Source organism: Macaca nemestrina, chromosome 4 (genome assembly GCF_043159975.1).
Source record: "Macaca nemestrina isolate mMacNem1 chromosome 4, mMacNem.hap1, whole genome shotgun sequence".
In the NCBI taxonomy this organism is placed as follows: Eukaryota; Metazoa; Chordata; class Mammalia; order Primates; family Cercopithecidae; genus Macaca; species Macaca nemestrina.
Window position 1 is genome coordinate 14,948,083 of NC_092128.1, and position 27,438 is coordinate 14,975,520.

Sequence of the window (27,438 nt, forward strand, 5' to 3'; positions counted from 1 at the left end):
CCAGTCACCGTGGAGAGAAGTTTGGAGATTTCTCAAACAACTGAGAGTAGAACTACCATCCAACCTAACAATCCTATTACTGAGTATATACCCAAAGGAAAATAAATCATTCTATTAAAAGGACACATGCACCTATATGTTCATTGCAGTGCTATTCACAATAGCAAAGTCATGTAATCAACCTAGGTGTCCATCAATGATGAATTAGATAAAGAAAATGTGGTACATATATACTATGGAATACTATGCAGCCATAAAGAAAAATAAAATCACATCCTATGTGGCAACATGGATGGAGCTGAAGGCCATTACCTTAAGCAAACTAGCATAGAAACAGAATACCCATGTTCTCATTTATAAGTGGCAGCTAAACATTGTGTACACATGGACATAGAAAAGGGAACAACAGACAATGGGGACTAGTATAAAGGGGAGAAAGAGAGGAGGGAAAAAACTAAAAATACTAGCTGTTGGGTACTATGCTCACTACCTGAGTGATGGGTTCAGTCATACCGTAAACCTCAGCATCGTGCAATGTACCTTTGCAACAAACCTTCACATGTACCTCCTGATCCTAAAATAAAGTTGAAAAAGAAAAAATACTGCAGGACAAGCAAAAGAGGCATGCCCATTTCAAGTCATACTCTTATTTTTTCTCAGAGTCTAGTATCCTACACACACAATGTTTGGATCTAACCAAAATTAAAGATCAGAGGAAAAAGCTGGAAAAAAATGTCACTGAGCAAAAGAATTAACACAACCAGAATCAAATATGGCCTGAATATAGGAACTATCACACAGGGACTTAAAATAACTCTCTTTGATAAGTGAACAGATCCTGTGGAAAAGATGGTCAGCCTCTGTAAATGTATAAGGAATTTGTACTGTAAATTGAAAACTGTATGAAAGAATCAAATGGAAATGCTGGACATGAAGAACATAATAACAGATGAAGAATGCTGATGAGTGGGTTCAAGAGAGCCAAGAAACAATCAGTGAAGATAAAGGTAAATCAATAGGGATTAGCAAGACTGAAGCACAAAGAGAAAATAATAATAATGATAAAATAGAAGAGAGCAGCCAAGGACTGTGGTACAATATCAAACAATCTAACATACATAAAATTTGAAAATTCCAGAAGAGAAATCAAAGCAAAGTAAACGGAGAAGTATTTGAAGAGATAATGACTGAGAAAAAAAATAAAAGAAATTGGAGCTCAAATCCAAGAGGCTCAGCCAAATAGCATAACTGAAAATAAGCAAAGGAAAGTCTACATTCATGGTATTCAAACTGTCAAAAAGCTAAAATAAAAGTGAAAACCTTGAAAACAGACCAAGGGAAAAAAAAGATACATCATACACAGAAAAACAAAAACACAAATCAATGCAGATATCTTGTCAGAAACTATGCTAGCCAGAAGAAAATGGAGTTACATCTTTAAAACTGTGAGATGGGGAAAACTATCAGCTAAGAATTTTACATGCAGAGAAAATATGTTTTTGAAAATTAAAGAAAAATAAATTCTTTTTCAGAAAAAAAGCAAATAAATATATTTCCAGCAGACTTAGACCAGAAGAAGTGTTTTTTGTTTGTTTGTTTGAGACAGAGTCTTGCTCTGTCGCCCAGGCTAGAGTGCAGTGGTGTGTTCTCGGCTCACTGCCAGCTCCACCTCCTGGGTTCACACCGTTCTCCTGCCTTAGCTTCCCAAGTAGCTGGGACTACAGGAACCCGCCACCACACCCAGCTAATTTTTTGTATTTTTAGTAGAGACGGTGTTTCACCATGTTAGCCAGGTTGGTGTCGATCTCCTGACCTCGTGATCCGCCCGCCTCAGCCTCCCAAAGTGCTGGGATTACAGGTGTGAGCCACCGCGCCTGGCCCCAGAAGAAGTGTTAATAGAAATTCTTCAGGAATAGAATACCAGACAGAAAATTGGATCTATACAAGAAAAGAAAAAAGAAAGAAAAGAAAAGAATAGAATAGAAAAGAAAAGAAAAAGAAAGGAAAAAAGAAAAAAAAAGAAAAGAAAGGAAAAGAAAAGAAAAGGAAGGTAGGTCATCCTGGAAATGGTAAGATTTAAGGTTAACATAAAATTCACTTTTAAATATTTAACAGACTACAGGATAATTGACCTAATTAAACTAAAGAGCTTCTGCACAGCCAAAGCTGAAACAGCATAGCAATTATTTGTATTCATAGTTTATGTTAATGTAAAATCTTTGAAAATAAAAGTGTAAAAATGAGGGGTAGCAAATAGTAGCACACTAAGGTTCCTGTATGAATATGGAATATCCTGTGAATACGCTATTGTACATGATAAAAGGGCCTTGCAGATGCATCTAAATGAAGGATTTTTAAATTGGGATATTGTCCTGGACAATCTGGGTGGCCCCAGTGTAATCACAAGTTTCTTGTAAAGAACAAGATACGAGGATCAGGGCCAGAAGAAAGATGTGTGATGACAGAGGATCATTTATCTGTCATCATAAGGAGGACAGAGTGGAGTGGAGGATCAGAGTCACAGAGAGGTTTGCTGTGCTGTTGGTCTTGTGGAAGGAGGAGCCACGAGCCAAGGAGTGGAGGTCAGCTCAAAAAGCAGGAAAGCAAGAAATGGAATCTTCCCCAGAGACCCCAGGGAGAAACGTAGCTCTGGCAACAGCTTGATTTTGCCCTAGTAGAACCCATATCAGACTCTGACCTTTGTAATGTTAAGGTAATAATTTTGTAATGTTTTGAGTCACAAAGTTTGTGGGACTTTGTAAAATAAAGTGGAACTAAAATAGGCTCACGTTCACCAAATATGGGGCAGTTTGAACATCAATAAAGACAATAATTGTCATGGATTAAGACACATCGAATAAATGTGAGTACACGACTATAATGAAAAAAAACCTCACCTCATTTGTTGTATTGAAAAGTGGCAAAGAGGAAAAATTTAAAAATTTATTTTGCCTTTCTCATACCAACTGTACCTCAGGAGGATGAAATAGTGATGAGGTGGAAGTTTCTCTCTGTAAACGTATTTTAGATTATAAAGAGAAAAGGATGATAGACTCTCATCATGTTGAACCCCTAATAAATTAATAGAGCTAGGTCAGTCCTTCTCTATCGGGGGCAATATTGGCATTGCCTAGTGGGGAGGGAGTACTAGGGCCATCTAGTAGGTAGATGTTAGGAATGTTGCTAAGTATCCTACCATGCACAAAATAGCCCCCATAACAAATAATTATTCAGCCCAAAATGTCAATAGATATTTGGCACTTTTGAAAAATCCTGACCTGTGCGATATAATAACTGTAACAATCCCCAGAAAAAAAAAAAGAAACATTGTGTTTCTTGCTGCAAACATTGTGTGCTTCTTGCTAGAAGGACATGTGACCATCTGTGAAATACTATTGTCAGAAAAATAAATAAATAAGTCTGATGAAACCTCTGGATTAAACGGGAGATACAGAAATAAAATAACATGTAAAATTATACTATAGGGATGTCAGCAAAAAATCTAGACTGTATGAGAGATCCAACAGAAACAAATGATGCAGTTTTATTTACAAAATAATTCCAACAGTAAGAAAGCAGAATTTATAGGTTACTAAATTACTATAAATTTATTAATTGATAGAGTAGAAGAATTCTCAGAGGCATAGTAGACAATTGGAATATATGGGTCTCATTCAGATTCTTATTTAAACAAACTGTAATTTTTATATGTATTAGATATTTAAGGAAAACCTTCAGTGGTGTTTTTATGGTTATTAACTAATGAAAAACATGTTATTTTCAAATGCTTTTCAGTGCCTTTTTAAATTTTTTCTATTTAATGCCTAAATAAACAATAAAGTTTAGAATAGCATCTTATTTTGTATTCCTGTATCAAGATAAAGGTCATGCCTTCTATGGGGAATGTCTTTCACAAGCAGCTGTGAATTACAAGTGTGTGCAGTCATAAGGTGATCCAACTAATTTAATTTATGAAGATTTAAGTTACTGAGAAAGTGCAGCCTTGAAATTAAAAAGTCTACCAAATAAAAAAGATAAAAATTGAAATGTAATAGATGGAATATATGATGGTTAATATTGACCATCAACTTGATTGGATTGAAGGTTACAAAGTATTGTTCCTGGGTGTGTCTGTGGAGATGTTGCCAAAGGAGATTAACATTTGAGTCAGTGGACTGGGAGAGGCAGACCCACCCTCAGTCTGGGTGGGCACCATCTAATCAGCTGCCAGCATGGCTAGGATAAAAGCAGGAAGAGGAACATGGATGCACTAGATTGCCTGAGTCTTCTGGCCTCCATCTTTCTCCTGTGCTGGATGCATCCTGACCTTAAACATCAGACTCCACTCCAATTTCTTCAGCTTTTGGACTCTTGGACCTACAACAGTGGTTGGCAAGAGGCTCTAGGGCCTTTGGCCACAGACTGAAGGCTGCACTGCTGGCTTCCCTACTTTTGAGGTTTTGGAACTCCAACTGGCTTCCTTGCTCCTCAGCCTACAGAAGGCCTATTGTGGGACTTTACCTTTTGATCGTGTGAGTCAATACTCCTTAATAAACTTCTTTTCATATATTCGTCTATCCTATTAGTCTTGTCTCTCTAAAGAACCCTGACGAATACAGAATATGAGACTATAGTAGTCTATTTCCACATACCTAATGCCCACTCTCAGCATTTCTGCTTCCTGAGATATCAAGACTTGGATAACCCTTCCAGGAAGAATCCCAACATGCTTAGGAGGGGTCTGAAGGCAAAGGATTGTGTGATGGTTGATGGAGAAATGTCACAAACGCTGTGACCACATGACCGCTTACAGAAATGAAGATATAGCATCTTCATGTATTTTCCTCCCTGATGTATTATGTATATATTTGTATTTTTGATTACTTTCTTCTTATCTCTTTCCCATACCATTTTATATAGGGCATGTTCATGATGGTGAATTTTCCAGTTTACTACACAATGTACAGAATGTTCTGACAGTATCCTCACATTTTAGAAGAGGAATGAGATTCAGATGGCATTTCCAATCTGGGAGATGAAGTGTTTTAGCTGACATCACTTTTAAATGACACTACTTTTACTTGTCTCCTTCCCATTGCATCTAACTTCATTCAGACATCTCTAACGTCTCAAGAGTATTACTGAAGCAGACCCAGCAGGCAGGCTGGTCGTCTTGCCTCTAATCTTTTTTGCCACTATCTCATTTGCCAGAGTGATAGTTTTTAAATGTGATTTTTTTTTCAATCTGTACTCCTTCTAAAAATTCTCCATGGGCTATTGTTTTCTATCAGAATAAAATTAAAAGATACTTAGACATTTGACACCTTCCAGGATCTGACCATGTCTAACCCGCCTGCTTTATCCTTACTACTCCCTCACTCTTCTCTGCCCTGAAATTGAACTTCCAGCATTTTTTGGACTTTCATTCTTGCTCACATCTCTACAACTTTATACAGGTTGTTTCTTGTTTGGGTTTCTTATCTTCTAGATAACTTGTTCTTACATTTCTGGTCTCAACCCAAAGGTCCTTTTATAGGAAGCCTTCTGCAATCATTTCCAGCAGATTTCCCTTCACTGTAACACTTACCACAATGCGTTATCATTGTTTCATCATCTGTCTTCCCTACTATGCGAAATTGTCCTTGTCAGGATGGTATCATATTGACTATTGTGTCCAACAACCATTTATTGACACTGACACAGAATAGATACTCCACTGATAATACTTGAAATAAAATTTTAATTTGCCAGCATTGTCATCTTTTAGGATGCCTGCCTATCTTGCAAAATTTAAGATTGCATTACTATTAATATAAAATTCAGATATCAAATGGGCTTTGAGTTCTATGTCTTCAACACTGTAAGAAAGCTTAGATTCTATGATGATGTGTTGACAAATGTAAGAAATGCAAATCAACTGACTTAAAGAAAATGCAAAAGGAAGAAAGGACTTTGACACCTTCAATGGAGTAGAGAGAACAGCTATGATCGTATTCTTTCTTTTCTTTCCCCTTTCTCAGTTATGTCTTCTCCTTCTTTTATATCAGTTATGCTTCTTTTCAAAGGGAATTCCACTGTCAGACAAGCCCAGGTTACAAGATTTACGAAAGTTCACCTGTGGCTCTGTTGTGTGTGTGAGGGCAGGAAAGACAGAGGGGGCAAGAGAAGTTCTCAGTGTGGAGACTTGAGGGCAACATTTGCCCAGCTAACTGACCTTCTTTGATGTTCAAAAATTCATATTAAATTATCTTACCCTTCACTGACTTTGGCTGAAGAGTTTGTCATTAGATTAACTGTCTTTGACCTTTTATACAGTATCTCATAATTTGTGTGCTTTTTCGTGTGTTTCTGAAGATTCAGAGAGGGCCAGGTGTGGTGGCTCACACTTGTAATCCCAGCACTTTGGGAAGCCGAGGCAGGTGGATCACCCGAGGTCAGGAGTTCAAGACCAGCCTGACCAACATGGAGAAACCCCATCTCTACTAAAAAATATATTAAAAATTAGCCAGGCATGGTGGCACATGCCGGTAATCTCAGCTACTTGGGAGGCTGAGGCAGGAGAATCACTTGAACCCAGGAGGCAGAGGTTGCAGTAAGCCAAGATCACGCCATTGCACTCCAGCCTGGGCAACAAGAGTGAAACTCCATCTCAAAAAATAAAAATAAAAAATAAATAAATAAAGCTTCAGAGGAAGAGCTTATGAATTTTTCAGAGATTAATCATTTTTAATATTTTAAATGACATACCTATATATGCAGTAAAATTCTTCTCAAACTGTTTGGATACTGTCAAGGAGTGCCTGAAGCTTAACTTTTCTTGGTCAATAATAGTCTTTAGTACAAACAACCATTGATTATAACCCTATAAAGGTAAAACAAGACCTTGAGTTGGTATGTTTTCACTGAATTACCTCCGGCACTCAGGAAAAGACATTATGTTCACCTTTTGTAGGTCCTGCACAAAAACATTTTAGTCAGTCTTGACAATAACACTTTTCTCAGAATGTTGACTCACACAATTACTGCGTATGATGACTTACGCTACAAATTATTTAAAGTGAGTCTTCAAATGTAAAAATGCATTTTGTTTTAATGGAAGCACCATAACCTTTTATAAAATGTGGATGTGTAAGTACCAGTGGTCTAAGGTAACATCCATGAATAGGTTTATGATTACAAACGATGTGACAAATCAAAACAGTAAGTAGTAATTTTTTTTCAATGATCGTCAGGCTGTAAGAGTGGAGGTGGAAGAAGTGTGGGAAGTTTTATAACAGCAATATCTAACTCCACTGTTCATAAACATAACCCCACATCCCACACCCCATCCAACTCAACCACTCAGCCTCCTACATAACACCCACAGTTCATGTTATGTCGTCTCCTTCCTGGTTGCCAGGACAACATAGTTTACACCTGTGAGATCTGAGTTGGGTGAACACTGAGGTAAAGCTGTTTTCTCTAAGTCATGCTCGTGAGTCAAGTTGCCAACTTTGATGCTAACCCAGAGAATTTCCATAATAGTTTCTGCCAGGCCCCCTTCACCTCTTTATTCCTTAGGCTGTAAATCATGGGGTTCAGCATTGGTGTCAAAATGGCATAAAAGAGAGAGAACAACTTCTCCTGAAGGACAGAGAGACTGGAGTGGGGCTGGATGTAAGTGAAAATGGCCAGGCCATAGCACAGGGCAACCACCGTGAGGTGAGAGGCACACGTGTGGAAGGCTTTCTTTCTTCCCTCTGTAGACTGGATCTTTACAATGGTGGAGATGATCCAGATGTAGGACAAAAGAACCAGGCAGAAGGGTGTCATCAGAAAAACAATGCTAGACACCATGATGGCGGCCTCATTGGAAGAAGTGTCCACACAAGCCAGCCTGATCACAGCTAGGAGTTCACAGGATATATGATCAATAAACTTGTTAGTGCACATGGGCAGATGAAAGGTGATAGCAGTCTGCACAAGAGAGTTGATGAAGCCACTGACCCAGGATGTGATGGCCAACCTAGCACACAGTGCTCCATGCATGATGGCCGAGTATCGCAGGGGGTCACACACAGCCACATAGCGGTCATAGGCCATCACTGCCAGGAGAACAAACTCAATCCCACCTAAAGCCAAGGAGAAACATAACTGGGCTGCACAGCTCTGGAATGGGATGGATTTATGTTCTGCAAGAAAATGTGCCAACAGCTGAGGGACGATGCTTGTGGCATAGGAGACATCGACAAGGGAGAGGTTGGTAAGAAAGAAATACATGGGAGTGTGGAGTCGGTTGTCCAGTCTGATCAGAAGGACAATGAGACAGTTCCCCAGCATGGTCACCATGTACATGACCAAGAACAGGACAAAGAGGGAGACCTGAGCGTCCCAGTCACTGGACAGGCCGAGGAGAATAAAGTCACTCACCCAAGTCTGGTTATCTGTTCCCATTAAAATATTCAAGGATTATTAATCTGTGAAGGGAGTCAGAAAAAAAACAGAAGCTGTTGAATAACCGTAAGAATAACTTGTTTGAATGCATTCTGTACATGCCAGCCAGCCCTAGGCAGGTACTTCAGGTCATTTATTGGCCAAAATGACAGTCTTGACCCAACATGCATTACATTTACTTTATATCAGAGAGACAAACTGTGGCCTTTACAAGACACAATTTGATGTCAGGGAAGTCAGTTAAATCCTAGAAATGATGCATTGCAACATTAGGAGTTCTACATCTTTACGAACTTACTTCAGATTCCAGGGCAACGAGAGGATTGCAAATGACAACCAGCAGGTAAAATGATAAGCAATGAAGAAGAACATGGTTGGAAAGTTAACAAATTATCTTAAATATGTCAAATAGACTCATCTTGATGGAATGTGTAAATGTACTACAAAAGTAAATAATGCATTGCAACATTAGGAATTCTGAGTCTTTACCAACTTACTTCAGATTCCAGGGAAAGGACAGAATTTCAAATGACAACCAGCAGGTAAAATGATAAGCAATAAAGAAGAATATGGTTGGAAAGTTAAAGAATTACCTTAAACATGTCAACTAGACTTATTTTGATGAAACGTGTAAATCTACTACAAAAGGAAAGATTTGGAAGAAGCAAGGCCTGGAGGAAAAATCTGGAACTGGAAACCCATGTTTAAACCTGATTTTATTGGGCAGATTCATGATGTTGGTTTATTGATAAACATTATATATGCAAGAGGACATTATTACATAACTCACAAGTACATTTAGCATCAAATGTAGATAACATATGAGGAAAGTACTTTTTGAACTGTTACTGGTAGTACAACTGTAAAATCGTGTGTTTTAGTAGTAACCTGATGTCTGTGTCGGGATAGGTAAGCCAACAAACATGATTTTCCCTGCATCCTCTCCACAAATTCAGATACAAATAAAATTGGAGACCATCTGTAACATACCTGAGAGTATATGAATGGCTTAGATGATTTGAGGATCCTGCGGCCGACTGGTCTTTTGGGTAGCCTTTGACCTCTTTGTGGGATAGGATTGTAATTGCACCTTGGTCTCTCTTTTTTTTTTTTTTTTTTTTTTGCTTTTTTCAACTTGCTGCTGTTGCTATGGCCGTGAAAGAAAATAAATATGGATATGAATGCTTAGACTTTTTAGATATGAGGGAGGAAGAGAAAGCAGATGTCTAAGGACCCTTCTTCATTGTCCAAGACAGAGAGGAAGATATGAATTCACTTGAATGTACATTGGAATGGAGATTCCCTTCTCCTTACTTTTGCTCAGCAAGTGCTTTGTCAGTAAAACTAATGTTATAGCATCAATTTTGAACATTAAACAAAAACAAGCTACATTGTAAAAAAAAAAAAAAAAAAATTAGAACCAATTCCTTCTTATTCCATGTCTGCCTCTTCATGAGCTTTCCTTTTATTGCAGTGTCCACAATAAGGGAAAATAGGAAAGAAAGGAGGCAGGAGGCATTGAGGGCAGAAACAGGTCCGGATGGACTAGGGTCTCTTACCTACAAGGGAAAGACTGTCAGTGCTTCAACTCTCTTACGTGATAAAGGATTAAGCAAAACATGTAGTTCCAGAAATGCTCATCCCTTTCATAGTTGACATTCACATCCATTTTTTCTAGACTCTCCCTAATGTCCTCCTCAAGACCTTCCTTCTGCTCCAACATTTCCTCCTTTACTGCTCTGTCCTGATGCTCCCAGCAGCACCCCTCAGCAGCACCCCTCAGCAGCACCCCTCAGCAGCACCCCTCAGCAGCACCCCTCAGCAGCACCCCTCAGCACTTTTCTAAAATAATAGTGAGCCTGAGAATACATTTGATTGCCTCAAAGAGACATTCAAATTTAAATTCTAAAAGCTCAAAAAGATTTCACTAAAAGAAAACCTGTCAACTATTATTGACTAGATTCCAGATTTGCATCTGAATCAGGCATTTTTCCATTAACTTGGCAAACACCTATAAAGTGCCATCGTTGTTACATGATGGATTTTTAGGGTGAATATTACCCTTAATTTTCACGTAGAGCTGACATATCAGTGAGGGAAAAGACATAGTGGTCTTCACTGTATTTGCTCCTCTGCCGCACTGGAGACCTTGCAAGCCCGTGACTCACTGTGCTCCTCTCAGCCACCCAGCATGTCTCTCCACTAAGTCCTTGTCACATTACAAATGACTGACAGTGTCTCATCTCAGAGAAAGTGTGAACTTCAGAGTCTAACAGCTCCTGTGTTGGATCCACATGTGTTCTGTTTCCTGAGACTTGGAGCAAGATACTTAGCATTTCAGAGCCTCATATTCTTCATGTGTGAAAAGTGCCTAATATTGACCAGCTGAAGGGTCGTGGGTGAAATTAAAGGAGTTAAAGGACTAAGGTTCCTACAGGAGTGCTGGAACAGGCAGGTGTCCATTATTTACTGATGATCCTTAGTCTTGATTTCATGCTCTCTCATTGAGAATCTTCTTTATCCATTTACTCTCCCTCTCTACCATCCTCAGGTTTCTCTTGTTCCTGAGTAACTCCTTTGCCCTCATTATAGAAGAAAATATACAGGCATCTCAACTTAGGAAGCTTTACTGTGTATATAGCATTCTAAATCCCCCTTCGTTTCACATCTCTAATGATTGGAATCCATTGTCTGGATTTATTTCCTAATATTTATTCCTGAGCCTATAAATATTTCTGCCCTCACTAATCTATAGGATTTGAAAACTTAAAGGTTACTGATAACCTGCCATCATCAATTCCAGAGATTTTTTTTATCGTATTTTCATTTTTTACTTAGCTTTTAATAATGTTACCTGTTTCTTCCTTCAAACTCTCAACTCTGTCATGGACTTCTGTCCTGATTTTCCTCCAATCGAATTTGCTTTCTTAACCTTCCTTGTTCCCCTGCTCTGCTCTGTGAGCATTTGCTAAAGTTCTGTGCTCAGAACTTGTACTCAACTTCTACAGTTTTTCTTGGAAGTCTTTTTATTTCTAGTTATAATAATTACTATCAACTCTATATGGCTCACCCTCAATTTTACATTTAGCTTCTGGATTTCCCTTCAAAGCTCCAAATGTGTTCCAGAAAAGCTGAATGAATGTTTCTTAAATATCTCACCGATGCCTGTACTCCTCTATCCACAAATGAAATTCCATCCTGAGTTCTTTTTTACTATCAGCAGAATTAGATTTCTCCTAGTCTCTCAGTGAATCATCTTTTATTTTTCCCTCTTTGCCACAGAATACATTCTCTTCCTTTATTTTATTATATACCTCCCCCATCTTCTCCTTACTCTCAGCCACACTTACCCTTTCCCTCTTTATTCTCATCTTCTAGAATGCCGGAGCTTCCTTGTAAATTTCTCTAATGTAACTTCCATTCACTCCAAAAATCCTACACACTACCTCCAAGTTAATTATATAAAATACAAATTTTTACGTCATTTTAAGCACAAAAAGATCTATAATGTCTAAGTGCTTAAAGATTTAAGTTTATCCTGGGCAGAATACTTTTTATCTAATCCATAATCTACTCTTCTTCTATGACTAACTTTTATTAACTATAGCGTTTAGTATCATGCCCTGTGTTTTCCAACAAAGTCTTTTATTAAAATAAGCTGCTAATACTTAAATATTTTTCGCTGATATGTTAGCTAATTTTTATTAACCCATCAAGTTTGCTGTGTTTTTCCATGGCCATTGTGGGTTTCACAATAATTAATACTCAAAAATATATCTTGTTTCTAACATTTTTGGATTGATGTTAGATAAAGAAAATGTAAGTATCATCTGCACTTGGAAAACCAATTGAAAGAGGAACCATGTACGAGCCAGATGATTTTAACGCACCTTCAGTTAAAACCATATGCATATTATTCTGGGCTCACCTTTCAGCTAAATATAACTGGCTTTCTATTCTTATATCATGATGAACGGACCAAGTGCCAGGTAACATGCTTCATATCCAACCACTCCTATAGGAAGCCAAAGCTTGATCCTTACTGCTCTAATTTGTGGAATCGGTACTTCCCCTACACAAGTGACATTCATTGAAGTCAATTAACTAAGGAAAAAACGTGAGAATATTTCTTCAATTTGTCTGCGCGAACATAACTACCAAAACCTCTTAATACAAGCATGCAGCCAAGTTACAAAACCAGTGTTGGACAATGAACACAGCTAATAGTCCTATTTAGCTCTTCGTGGTGTACAAGTGTGACTTATGTGCTCTTCACAGTACTTGCCCAACACCAACAACATTACCTTTTTGCCAGGCATCTAATGTTTCTTTAGTAAGCAATAAAATTATATTTTACATTCATAGAGTTATATCATCTTTATACTCAATAAGCATCAAATCAATTTTTTTCTACATATGTTTTGAGCTTTCTTTTGACTGTTGAAAATAACCAATTCGGGCCGGGCGCGGTGGCTCAAGCCTGTAATCCCAGCACTTTGGGAGGCCGAGGCGGGCGGATCACAAGGTCAGGAGATCGAGACCACGGTGAAACCCCGTCTCTACTAAAAATACAAAAAATTAGCCGGGCGCGGTTGTGGGCGCCTGTAGTCCCAGCTACTCGGGAGGCTGAGGCAGGAGAATGGCGTGAACCCGGGAGGCGGAGCTTGCAGTGAGCCGAGATCGCGCCACTGCACTCCAGCCTGGGCGACAGAGCGAGACTCCGTCTCAAAAAAAAAAAAAAAAAAAAGAAAATAACCAATTCATGCTGCCTGCTCAGAACACAGTACTGAAGAGTGGCATTCCCTGTGGTTCACCTCCATAAACAGGATCACAATGAAAAAAGGAATTCCTATTGCCTGTGTTTTATGAAATGGGGTGAATGTAGGATAATCACTGTGACCATAAGAAATAGAAAACAATGTGTGATATAGTAAGAGAGGTGCTATCGAAATATTCTGTGAATGATTATCTTTCTTAAAGCCCTGTCTCTAATGCCTGAAATGTATTACATTTATGTTGAACATTGTCCTTTTTTGCGAAATGTTCAAAAATGCAATAATGCTAAATGAAACTTTTATAATATAAAGTACCTAAACATTATCAACTGGTATAACAGCTTACACTGATCCTTTACAATACATCACATAACAGTAAAAACTGGAGTTTTAGATGTAAATAACCTGAAGATTACAGAAAAAAATCAGGGAAGAGGTATGAATAGCAAAGATAAAAATTTTCTAGTTAAAATATTACCTTTATTGGAATGGCTAAGTTGAGCTAATTAATATGTGCATCACATCACATACACATTATTTTTGTAACAAGAATTCTTAAAATATATACAATAAATATACACAAGTTTTATTTGTCAAACAAACATATAAAAGAAAACAAAATTACTTTTGTTGGACCCAGGTAAAAGATCCTCCATGTGCCTTCTTTGTTTATCCAGTAGTTATTAGTTACAGCAAATATCAGGACTGAAATGTTCTTCTATCTATGACAAAGGAAGACCAAAAAAATAAGTGTTTAGATTCCTCACACAGTTCATTTTACATAATAAAAAAACCCTGATTTAACAGTTAAATTTCAATCAGTCATGATCTTTCTTTAGTAAAGCAAATCTATTCATGGGCTATAGATGTTCCTGCCTTCCTTTCTCTGAATTTATATTCTAACTCCTCATCTATGAAACAAAAAGCTCCGTGCCAGTCTCTGTAGCTCTCTACATGCAGGCCTGCCTTCCAGAAGATGTGATCCCTGTTCTAAAGTTGCCTTTTCCTCTCCCCTTCTTCAAAGGAACACAGGGAAAGGCAAGATGTTAAGTGAAGTTAAACATGTTACTCATAGTAAATTCTTAGGCAGTGATGTATGTTAATATTTGTTGTAAACATCTGGTATTTTCAAATTATGGAATCATTCTGCCAACTAGTCTGCTAGAATTTTCTTTAACCCTGAATAGTTGATCTCTGAGATGGGGGTGCCATCCATGCCCAGCTCTGTACAACTCTGCAGAATGCTGAGACGAAAGGGTACAGCCGCAAGCAACAATGACTTCCCACCTAAAGTTCCCTTTCAGCCTTTTACCACATCCTCCCCCTATTGCTGCTCTAATGAAATGAGAAGATGTTGGAGGAACCATGAGCCACTGTTCATCAAGTAAAAGATGAGAAGCCAGACCCATAGTTAAAATCAATCGGGCATTGACAGAACTTATCACTGTGTTGGTGCCACACAGACAGGATCATAAGTTGTGGGGCTCTGGAAATGTCTTCACGTGCTGCTGTTCACATTTTTGTTGTATCATTTTTAATTGCATTTAAATTCCATTGCTACTCTGCGGACCAAGACTGAAATATATTCAATTTATTCTTCCAAGGAATCAAATGTCCAGGGCTTGACACTTAGGCATAATTTCCTTTTGCAACATTGAGTTCCATGTTTTGCTATCCCACTCCAGTCAGTGTATTATACATTTTAAAGTATCTAACATAATTTGCCACTTCTATTGACTGGCTGCCTTAAAACATTAACTTCTCCCTTTTCCCCCATATTAGGAAAAGGGAAGTGTTGACTTGAAAAGACTTAGGAGGTATGCACACTAGAAAAGTATTCCTCAATGTCTCACATTCCAAAAACATATTTTTGAATAATAATCCTTTCCACTATTTACATCAATTCAAAGAGTGCATGGTTAAACAAAACCTTCTAAGAGCTTTGTGAATTTAATCTGAAACATACTGAGGCTTAGGGGTATATTACCAATATTATCTCTTATTCATTATAGTGATAATTCCCTAAAGCTAAGGTCTAAAAAGCCAAAAACTTTCTCTCCAGAAAATGTGTGCACCATGATTCTAATACTCCACCGAAGTTTAATCCCATTTGCCCTTCTTGTTGGAGTCCTCTACAATCTTAGCTGAGGCAAATAGAGCTCTGAATACTCTGTAGCGTATTCAGTAGTGCACATGAAGGTTAAGTCCCATAATCTACATATATTTTTCTTCCATGCTGCTCTAAATAAACCAGACACATTTCTTTACAGACTTGGGCTGTGATTAGAAATGTTCATTTCATTTAGAGGAAGGTGCATCTGGACCTTTGGTTGAACACTTGGTTGTATACACTGGATGCATCCATCATGGGCAGAAGTATTTCCATCATACTAACATTTGGATACCCAGAACCCAAGTGCCACTGGGTGGGTGAGATCTCAAAGATGGTTTTAGATATCCTGAGAAGACAATTAGTCGTTCTTCTTTGAGACCTTGTTATCTATTTCCTGTCTTGATTTGGTTGACTTTTCCCATAATCTGAGTCCAATTATTGAGGCCCAGTGTCTCAAACATGGTGCAATCCTAAAATTCGCCTTTGCCAATATGTTTTATCATGGTTTCATTCTGTAAATGCTTATCTTCTTTATATCTCCTCTCTCCTATATCTAAGTCTAGGGTATTCTTTTGGAGCATAATTTCCTTAGTCTAGAGAGTCTCAACAGTGCATTCCCTACAACACACTCTAGATTAATGAAACCTGAGTCAGGAGACCTCAACGGTAGTCCCAGTTCATGTTCTGAGAGCTGTAGACTTCAATTAATTTATTTCATCATCTTACATTTAAAATTTCCCTCAGAGAAAGGAAAATTAAAATCAAAATACTCTAAGGGAAATAATTGAGAGAAAAGACATTAAAACAATTGACAATTTATCTGGAAATGTAATATACATATTTGGAAAAGTAATATATTCCTGCTACATGTTCGTTAATATCAATCAATGTATAAGTAAAAGTTTTATAGCTATGAATTTCTCCTCTAAGTTTCTTTCCCAAAAATAATGTAGAATTCATCCATGGTATCTCTATTTTAAAAGTAATAATTATCTTCTTCCCCAACCTCTGTTTTCACTCTCTCTTCTTCTCTACTAGTAATAAAGATTGAAATTAAGAAACCCATGAAATGAAAATGTAGTTAGTTCTCCAGCTTCTGGAAAACAAAATTATTTTATTACATTTGTTTTAATACTTAGAGTGAGACGATTTCATCATTCATAGTTCTTATTTCTGATCCAAACTTCCTAAAAATTCACGTAAGAACGACTTCTCTCTATAAACTTCTGTTGACACTCTCTGCTGAAATTTCTATTAAGAGCTCTAAAATATTCATCAGAGCCTGAGAAAGTGGACTTACCTATTTCAGTAAACGTTTAAGTTGTTTGGTAAAGAATGCTCCCCTCCAACAAAATGATGGATGATGGAGTTTAAGGGTTCCAGACTCCTCGGACTCAGGGGCTCAGAAATCACCTGAGACTAGTTTAGATTGTGAGAAAAACTACTGGGAGGAAATTCATAGATGGCCTCAAATTGGCTGATCCACAGAACTACAGAAGTGTGGCAGTGGCTGACTTTGCACAGAAGGGCTTAGAGAGTCCCCTCAGGAGCTTCATGCATTAGAGTGACTAATTGTCACCACTCCCAATTCTCCAGAGCAGAGCCTCCATGCAGCCCTTCCTGTCCCTATGGAAAGCTGTGCTCTACCATCCCTCTCCCCTCAAAAACTCCACTGAAGCCCTAGATCACTCTAAAAAGTCACAGAAGCCAGCTTTGTGAGGTTTAAGATGTTCTCCTGTAACTTGAACCTGAGTTTTAGCCCTCAAAGCCCCTATTCCAGTTAGCAGTTACGGGTCTCCATCTATACCTGGTGAACCAAGTCAACTTTTATATCTGACACTAGGATGCCCTTACCTCTGTCTGTAGACAAGAGAATTGTGCTTCAACCCCCAGAGTTTTGTGCAAAGAGTTTCTCTGACCAATGCAAGTGTGGATAGAAAACTAAGTATATTTTCATGGTGTTAAGTTCCAATACTAATAACATCGCATTATTTTAAGATTTTAATTAAGAGCTAAGACTATAACTAAGACCTACACAAAGAAAGTCTTATGATCCACAGGGAGAAAAAAAAGAAAGCAAAAAGTTTATCCAAAATCCTTGATATAGTTTGAATGTATGTCCTTGCCAATTCTCATGTTGAATTGTCATCCCTAGTTTTGGAGGTGAGGCCTTGTGTGAGGTGTTTGGATCATGCGGGTGGATCCCTCATCAATGGATTGAGCCATTCCCCTTGGTGTTAAGTGAGGTCTCTCTCTGAGTTCACACAAGATCTGGTCATTTAAAAGTGTGGGGGCGGGCTGGGCATGGTGACTCACGCCTGTAATCCCAGCACTTTGGGAGGCCGAGGCGGGCTGATCACGAGGTCAGGAGATCGAGACAATCCTGGCTAACACGATGAAACCTGGTCTCTACTTAAAAAATACAAAAAAATTAGCCGGGCGTGGTGGTGGGCGCCTGTAGTCTCAGCTACTAGGAGGCTGAGGCAGGAGAATGGTGTGAACCCAGGAGGTGGAGCTTTCAGTGAGCCGAGATTGCACCACTGCACTCCAGTCTGGGCAACAGAGCAAGACTCCATCTCAAAAATAAATAAATAAATAAATAAATAAATAAATAAATAAATATAAAATAAAATAAAATAAAATAAAAATGTGGGGGCCGGGCGTGGTGGCTCACGCCTGTAATCCTATCACTTTGGGAGGCCAGGCTGAAGTGGGCAGATTGCCTGAGCTCAGGAGTTCGAGATCAGACTGGGCAACACGGTGAAACCCTGTCTCTGCTAAAATACAAAAGGAATTAGCTGGGTGTGGCAGCGTGCGCCTATAATCACAGCTGCTCGGGAGGCTGAGTCAGGAGAGTTGCTTGAACCCGGGGAGCGGAGGTTGCAGTGAACCAAGATCGTGCCACTGCACTCCAGCGTGGGCTACAGAGCGAGACTCCATCCCTCCAAAAAAAAAAAAAAAGGGGGGGGCACCTCCCCACCCCCAATCTATCTCTCTTGCTCCTCCTTTTTCCATGGGATGTGCCTTCTCCCACTTTGCCTTCTGCCATGAGTAAAAGCTCCCTGAGGCTTCCCCAGAAGCTGGATAAATGCTGGTGCCAGGCTTGTACAGTCTGCAGAACCATGAGCCAATTAAACCTATTTTCTCTATAAATTACTCTGTCTCAGGTATTTCTTTGTAGCAATGCAAGAACAGCCTAATACAATCCTTAACACGGAATGGTTAACTTTCTACACCTTTTAAACATTTTAATACCTAGGAAGAGGTTTGATGCAATTTTGAAAGAACAGAGTCATGTTACCATTCTGACATATTATTTATGCCTCAAGCACTCCCCACCCTTTTTTCTTTTTACTGGGTTTGTTTATGAGTTCTATTTGCTTATTTATTTATTTTGAGACAGTCTCACTCTGTCGCCCAGGCTGGAGTACAGTGGTGTGATCACAGCTCACCATAGCCTCAATTCTCCCACCTCAGGCTCCCAAGTAGCTGGAACTACAGGCATCCACCACCAAATCCAGCCAATTTTTGTATTTGTCATAGAGACGGTGTTTTGCTGTGTTTCCCAGGCTTGTTTTGAACTCCTAAGCTCAGCAATCCACCTGCCTAGGCCTCCCAAAGTGCTGGGATTACAGGTGTGAACCACTGTGCCTGGTCTTCAAGCACCTTTTAAGTGAATCATTAATCCATTAATCATTCAGCTACCCAGTCAAATGCCTGGGAATTCCTCAGCACCACCATCTACCTGTCCACTCATTGTACAACTATCATCATCTCAAAACTCACTTATGCATTTGCTTAACTACTCCCCCATGCATTGACAAATTCTATCATCCACATGTCAACTCATCTATTTCCCTGATATCCCTTACTTAGTTGCTAAATCTTCCATACTTACCCAGTGTAACATCACTACTTCATTCCATCAGGTTATCATAGCTTCTGATATTATAGCACTGGATGACTTTGACAGAGGTTCTGTGATATTCCAGGCAATAAGGAGAAAAAGTAGATACTCTTCTCATCCTTCTCCCCAGTTTCTAAACACCCACGTAGAATTGAAATAGTTGGTTGTATATTTTCTTTGAGTCATACTGGAAAAATTCTATGGCTGTAAGGATTTGGCTGAAAATTAGCACACATTCACCCACTTATACTTTATCTGTTAAAACAGACCTTAAAAATAATTGAGTTTCTTCTAGTCTAGATTCTATATAGAGTATAGAAAAGTAGAAAGAACATCGTTTCCATTCTAAATAGGAAAAGGCCAGATAATCTACAAAATCATAACTGTTTCCAAACTCATTAGAAAGCTTAAGTTGCAGAGAAACCTATAAGCCTGAAAACGTAGGAAAGATAGATACCTCCAAAAAGGCATAGGAAATGAGCTCTGCCTTATCTAGGCCAAAGCATGGGAGAAAAGTGAGGCCAACATACAAACCAGGAAGAACTGCTTTGCTAAAATGCTAAAGGCTAAGTGAAGAGTACTATGAGTTTAGAGTGGGAGGAACCACAAATAGAAAAGGAGTTCATACTTACACTCAAGATTTTCTCCTCAGACTTTAAACAGTCTTTTTTTTTTTTTTAAATTTCAGGCCGGGAGGGAGCAATATAACTAAGGACAGAAAATGTTTTGTTTTTCTTGTATATTTACAGTCACCTAATTTCACATTTTGTGAAATGGACAGTAACCTGTTTCCTAAAAGAGTCCTGTGGGTGCTTTTTGAGCTGTGATAATAGCAAAATTGTCTTTCAGTAATAATGTCAAATTAATTCTTCTTTTTTTTAATTACACTTTAAGTTCTAGGGTACACGTGCACAACGTGCAGGTTTGTTACATATGTATACATGTGCCATGTTGGTGTGCTGCACCCATCAACTCATCAGCACCCATCAACTCGTCATTTACATCAGGTATAACTCCCAATGCCATCCCTCCTCTCTCCCCCCTCCCCACAATAGGCCCCAGTGTGTGTTGTTCTGCTTCCCGTGTCCAAGTGATCTCATTGTTCAGTTCCCACCTATGAGTGAGAACATGTGGTGTTTGGTTTTCTGTTCTTGTGATAGTTTGCTGAGAATGATGGTTTCCAGCTGCAACCATGTCCTGACAAAGGACACAAACTCATCATTTTTTATGGCTGTATAGTATTCCATGGTGTATATGTCCCACATTTTCTTAATCCAGTCTGTCACTGATGGACATTTGGGTTGATTCCAAGTCTTTGCTATTGTGAATAGTGCTGCAATAAACATACGTGTGCATGTGTCTTTATAGCAGCATGATTTATAATCCTTTGGGTATATACCCAGTAATGGGATGGCTGGGTCATATGGTACTTCTAGTTCTAGATCCTTGAGGAATCGCCATACTGTTTTCCACAATGGTTGAACTAGTTTAGAGTCCCACCAACAGTGTAAAAGTGTTCCTATTTCTCCACATCCTCTCCAGCACCTGTTGTTTCCTGACTTTTTAATGATTGCCGTTCTAACTGGTGTGAGATGGTAACTCATTGTGGTTTTGATTTGCATTTCTCTGATGGGCAGTGATGATGAGCATTTTTTCATGTGTCTGTTGGCTGTATGAATGGTAAACAGTCTTAACAAGAATGTTTGGAGGAGGGTGGAAAATCAGAAAAAGCTTCCTTCATCGTGCAGGTCTAGGGAAAGACAGTAACATCTACTATAGGAGGCAGAAAATACCCTTCCTCTTACCAAGTCTGCCTCCCTTGGTGAACAAAACACGGAGCCACTGAGAAAGAGCATAAAATTCTGTTCTTTCCTAGAGAAAGATGAAGACTCACTGCTGAGGGAAGAAAACTGAAAAAAATTGCTAGCCTTGGAGTTTCTGTGGGGCAGAAAACCATTCCAGGTTCAGAGCATGAGGTGTCTCCTAAGGCTGAAGATGAGACAAGATCACTGAGAAAGCCTTAACTCTATCACACAAGGACAAAAGTCGTTTCTAAGATTCAGATAAAATGAGAAAAATGGAGAATAAACCCTCCCCTTCTGTCACCAGGCTAGTAAGAATCAAAGAACAAATAACAGAAGTTTATTATAGGAAGAGAGGCAGCGTGTGGAAGGACATACTCTCTGATAAGTAGTCTCACAGGCAGAGCTTAAAACTGAGGTGGAACAGCAATATTGGAAAAATCCTCAATAATTGAATATCCCACCCTAGGTAAAATTTGTCACAAAAATTTAGATTTGTTGGTACACTCACTGAGGATAACCATGCAACAAAACTCAAACCCTGCTTAACCCATGACTGCATTGATGTCCACACCCCACATACACAGCAGTACAGAATAAACAGAAAAGACATGCCCATTGCAAAACATTATACTATTTATCTCAGAGTCTACTATCCTACACACACAATGCTGCAGTTTCAACGAAAATGAAGATCTGAGAAATGGGGGGAAAAAAACCACTTACTGGAAAGAGCAATGGACAGAAACAGAATCAGAGATATGACTTTTATAAAGTAACTATACACAGAGGTTTAAAATAACTCTCATTAATAAATTGAAGGATCTAGTAGAAAAGACAAGCACTCTGCATAAAGGCAGGAAGAATTTCAGCAAATAATTAAACACTATTCAAAAAAATCAAATGAAAATGCTATACGTGAAGAACACAGTAACAGAAATGAAGAATGCTTATAAGAGACTCAACAGAGCTTAGAAACAACCAACGAGTCTAAAGATGCATTAATAAAAATTGGCAAAACAGAAGCACAAAGAGAAAAAAACAACAAAAATAGAAAGAGAAGAGAGCAGGTGAGGACTTCGTGACAACATCAGACAATCTAACATGCATGCAACTGAAAAGTCCCAGAAAAAAATTTTGAAAATATTTAAAGAGATAATGGCTAAGAAAAATAAGTACAGAAATTGAAGCGCAAAATTCAAGAAGCTCAAAAATTAAAACTAAAAACAAATAAACCAACACCTAGACATGTAACAGTCAAACTGCCAAAGAGCAAAAAATAAAGCAGATACCCTGAAGGCAGGCTGAGAAAAAAAGACACATCACATCTAGAAGAACAAACATTCAAATCAAAGCTAACTTCTTGTTAGAAACTAGGCTGGACAGAGCACAACAGAGTTACATTTTTCAAGCCCTGAGGCAGGAAGGAGAAATCTATCACCTAATAGTTCTGTATGCAGAAAAAAACATTTTTGAGAACAAAGGGGAAATAAATTCGTCTACAGACAAACAAAAACTGAATAAACACATTTCCAGCAGACCTAAATGAGAAGAAGTTTTAATGGCAGGTCTCTATGCAAAAGAAATATTATAGCAGACAAAAAATTGGATATGTAAACACACACACGCACACATATACATACACACACACACAGATAGAGAACCCTGGAAATGATAAAATTGAAAGTTAGCGTAAAATGTATTTTAAAAATGTTTATCACACTACAAGATAATTGTCTGATGCAAAAATAATAGCAATGTACTTTGTGTTCATTACTTAATGTAAATGTAAAATATATGACAATAATAGCGTACAAATATAAGGGTGCAAGTAGTAGTATACTATTTGAAGGTTATATGCTACCCATGAAAGGATATCATATCATTTAAGTTATATTCAAATGAATTAAAACGTATATTATAATCTATAGAGTAACCACTAAAAAGTGTAAGTGGTATAAAGATAAGCTAACAGCAATGACAAAATGGAATAATAAACAATACACACTTGATATGAAGTGAGACAAGAAGAAAAAGTGAAATGGGGAAAATGAAACAACATGATCCTAAATCATATATGGATCAAAGAAGAAATTTTGAAAGAAATTAAAAATACATTTAACTAAATGAAAATGGAAACACAACTTGTTAAAATTTGTGAAATGCAGTGAAAGTAGTGCTCAAGAGGAATTTACAGCATGCAATGCATACATTAGAAAAGAAGAAAGGTTCAAAATCAATGATCTAGGCTTCCACCCTAGAAAATTAGAAAAAGAGCAAATTAAATTCAAACTCAGCAGAGGAAAACAAATAATTAAAATTTGAGAAGAAATCAATGAAATTGAAAATAAGAAATCAAAATAAAACTGGAATAAAACCAAAAGCCAGTTCTTTAAAAATATCAATAATTTTGCTAAGCGTTTGGCCAGACTAATTAAGAAAAAAGAAGAGAAGACACAAACTGCTAATATCAGAGATGAAAAAGAAGACATGACTACGGAGCCCAGGGACATTAAAAGGATAGTCAAGGAATACTATCATAAGCAACTCTATGCCCACGTATTTGATAACCTAGATCAATGAATTTCTCAAAAGACAGAATCTGCTAAAACTCACAAAAGAAGAAATAAAACGTGAATAGGCCTTTATCTATTAAAAAGTTGAATCAATAATCAATGATCTTTTAAAACAGAAAGCACCATGCCTCGTTGGGTTTGCTGGTGAATACTACCAAATATTTAAGGAAGAAAATATACCAATTCTCTACAATTTGCTTTCAGAAGATACAAGCACAGGGACTCCTAACTCATTCTATAAGGCTAGCATTACCCAAATACAAGGACAAAAAGAGACAAAGGCATTATAAGAAAACTAGAGACCAATATCTCTTATGAGCATAGATGCAAAAATCTTCAACAAAATATTAACGAATTGAATCAAGCTACATATAAAAAGAATTATACAATATGACCAAGTAGGATTTATCCCAGTATGCAAGGTTGGCTCAATATTCAAATATCAGCTAATCCAATCTGTCACATCTGTAGGCTTAAAAAAAAATTACATGATCAAATAAATAGATGCAGAATAAAAACTGACAAAATTCAAAATTCAACACCTATTCATGATATATAAAAAAAAAAACTCTCAGTAAACTAAGAATAGAAGGGATTTTATGCAGAGGTAAAAGATCCGCAAGAGCCAATACAACATTGAAGAAGAAGAGGAGGAAAGTTGGAAGACTGACATTGCCTGATATGGATTTACTACAAAGATTTCCTAGATTTGAAAAGAATATCTATCAAAACCTACAAGTAACATCATATTCAATGGTGAGAAACTTGAATCTTTCTCATGAAGATTAGGTATGAGACAAGGAAGTCCCCTCTCACCACTGCTTTTTAACATCATACCGAAAATCCTGTCCAACGCGTGCAATAAAATAATACAAAGAAATAAAATGTATACAGATTGAGAAGGAAGAAATAAAATTGTCTTTACTCACAAAGGATATAATTATCTATGCAAAAAATCTGAAAGAATAAGAAAAAACTCCTAGACCTAAGTGACTAAACGCTAATATACAAAGTCAATTACTTTTCTATATATCAGCAATGTTCAAGTGGAATGGCAATTAAAAACACAATTTTATTTACATTAACACCTAAAAACGAAACATGTACAAATCTAACAAAATACGTACAAATCTAACAAAATATGTACATGACATATTTGAAGAAAATAAAACTCTGATGAAAGAAACCAAAGAAGAATTAAATAAACGGAGAGAAATTCCATGCTTATGAATAGGAAGACTCAATATTGTCAAGATATTATTTCTTCTTGGCTTGATCTATAGATTTAATGCAATCGCAAACAAATTCCCAGAAAGCTAATTTGTGAATATTGACAAACCAATTCCAAAGTTTTTATGCAGAGGTAAAAGACCCAGAAGAGCCAACACGATATTGAAGAATAATAATAAAGTTGGAAGGCTGACACTTCCTAGTATGGATTCACTATATACCTACAGTAATCAGAAAAGAATGGTATTGATGAAAGAATAGACAAATAGATCAATAGACCAGAACTGAGAATCCAAAAATTGACCCACATGCATATAGTCAACTGATCTTTGACAAAGGAGTAAAGGGAATACAATGGAGAAAAGGCAGTGTTTTCAACAAGTGGTGCTGGAAGAACTAGACACCCACATGCCAAAAAAAAAAAAAAAGGAATCCATGCAAAGAGCTGACATTCTTTACAATAATTAACTCAAAATGAATCATAGTCCTAAATGTGGAAACAAAACAAAAATACAAAACTTCTGGAAGATACCATAGGAGAAATTTTAGATGACCTTGAGTTTGGCAATAACTTTTTAGGTACAACATAAAAGCCAAAGGAATGATCCCTGAAATACATAATTAATATGTTGAATATAATAAAATTAAAATGTTCTGTTCTGTGAAATAAGCTGTCAAGAGAATGACAAGACAAGACACAGACTGGGAGAAAATATTTGCAAAAGACATATCTGATATAGGACTGCAGTCCAAAATCTACAAAGAACTCTTGAAACTCAAAAATAAGAAAATAAACAACTCGATTACATAATGGGCCAAAGACCTTAACAAATGACTTACCAAAGGAGAGATACAGTGGCAAATAAGCATAAGAAAAGAAGCTCCACATTATATATCATAAGGGAAATGCAAATTAAAACAACCACAAGATATCACTACACACCTATTAGAATGGTTAAAATCCAGAACACTGACAATACCAAATGCTGATAAAGATGTCATTAAACGGAAGACTCATTCAGTGCTGGTGCGAATGCAAAATGTTACTGCCATTTTGAAGGACACTTTGGCAGTTTCTTACAAAACTAACCATGCTTGTTATGAACTGAATATTTGTGTTCACCCAAAATTCATATATTGATGCCATAGTGTGATGGTAGTGGGAAGTGAGACCACTGGGAGTTAATTAGGTCAGAGGGTGGAGCCCTCATGATGGGATTACTGTTTCGTTTTTCTTTTTTTCCTTGAGGTCGCTCAGGCTGGAGTGCAATGGCAAGATCTCGGCTCACTCACTGCAGCCTCCGCTTCCTGGATTCAAGGGATTCTCCTGCCTCGGCCTCCCAAGTAGCTGGGATTACAGGCTCCTGCCAGCACGCCCAGCTAATTTTTGTATTTTTAGTAGAGATGGGGTTTCACTATGTTGGCCAAGCTGGTCTCGAACTCCTGATTTCATGATCCGCCCGCCTCAGCCTCCCAAAGTGCTGGGATTACAGGCATGAGCCACGGCGCCTGGCCGGGATTACTGTTTTTTACGAAAAGATCAAGAGACCTAGCCCTCTCTCCTTTTGCTCTTCATCCATGCAAACATACAAGGTGATGTCCACCTACAGACCTGAAAGTGAGCTCCTGCCAAATGCCTGGTCTTTACCACACTGATCTTGAACTTTCCAGTTTTCACCAGTGGGAGAAGTAAAAGCTTGTTATTTAAGCCACTCAGTCTAAGGTAATTTGTTATAGAAGTGTAAACTAAGACAGTACTCTTACAGTACAGTTGAGCAATCACACTCTGTATTTCCCCAATGGAAGTGAAGACTTATGTCCACACAAAAACCTACACATGAATATGCATGGCAACTTTATTCATAATTGCTAAAACTTAGAAGCAAACAAGATGTTTCCTAGTAGATGTAAACTGTGGTACATCCAAACAATGAAATATTAAGTGCTGAAAAGAAATGAGCTATCAAGTCATGAAAAAACATGGAGGAAACTTAACCACATATTACTAAGTGAAACAAGTAAGTCTTAAAAGGCTATATATTGTATGATTCCAACTGCATGACATTCTAGAAAAGACAAAACTAAGAGTACAGCAGAAAAATCAGTGGTGGCCAGGGGTTGAGGTGGAAGGAGGGATCAACATGCAGAGTACAGAGGATTTTTAGGGCAGTGAAACTACTCTGCATGATACTATAGTGATGAATACATTCATTATAAATGTTCACAAACCCATGGAGTGTACAACTTCAAGAGTGAACTCTCATTTATACACTATCAAAACAATGACAAAGAAGTAAAGGCAATACAACGGGGAAAAGGCAATGTTTTCAACAAGCAGTGCTGGAAGAACTGGACACCCACATGTCAAAAAAAAAAAAAAGAAGAAAAAGGAACCTATACTGATTTCTTTATATAGTGTATTCCTTTATAAAGATCGGTCAGTGTGCATTGACCAATTGTACAGCTGACCTGTAGGGTATATAGGGGAAATCTTTGTACCTTCGGTTCAATTTTACTATGAACTAAAACTGCTCTAAGAAATATAGTCTATTATGGCCGGGCGCAGTGGCTCACACCTGTAATCCCAGCACTTTGGGAGACC

The 27,438-nt window shown here is 37.8% G+C and overlaps 2 protein-coding genes across 4 annotated transcripts in view; both read right to left on the reverse strand.

Moving 5' to 3' along the window:
• Positions 1-27,438, reverse strand: part of LOC105471165 (olfactory receptor 2F1-like) — an 81,956-nt gene that overhangs the window by 13,723 nt on the left and 40,795 nt on the right. For all 3 annotated transcript variants that reach the window (XR_981024.2, XM_024789525.2, XM_071094312.1), the window contains one exon: positions 13,834-13,930. The gene's annotated coding sequence lies outside the window, so the exon portion shown is untranslated. The remainder of the gene's footprint in view (positions 1-13,833; positions 13,931-27,438) is intronic.
• Positions 7,480-8,433, reverse strand: LOC105471166 (olfactory receptor 2F1). Its single transcript, XM_011723511.2, has one exon. The coding sequence runs from the start codon at positions 8,431-8,433 to the stop codon at positions 7,480-7,482; it is 954 nt and encodes a 317-aa protein (XP_011721813.2).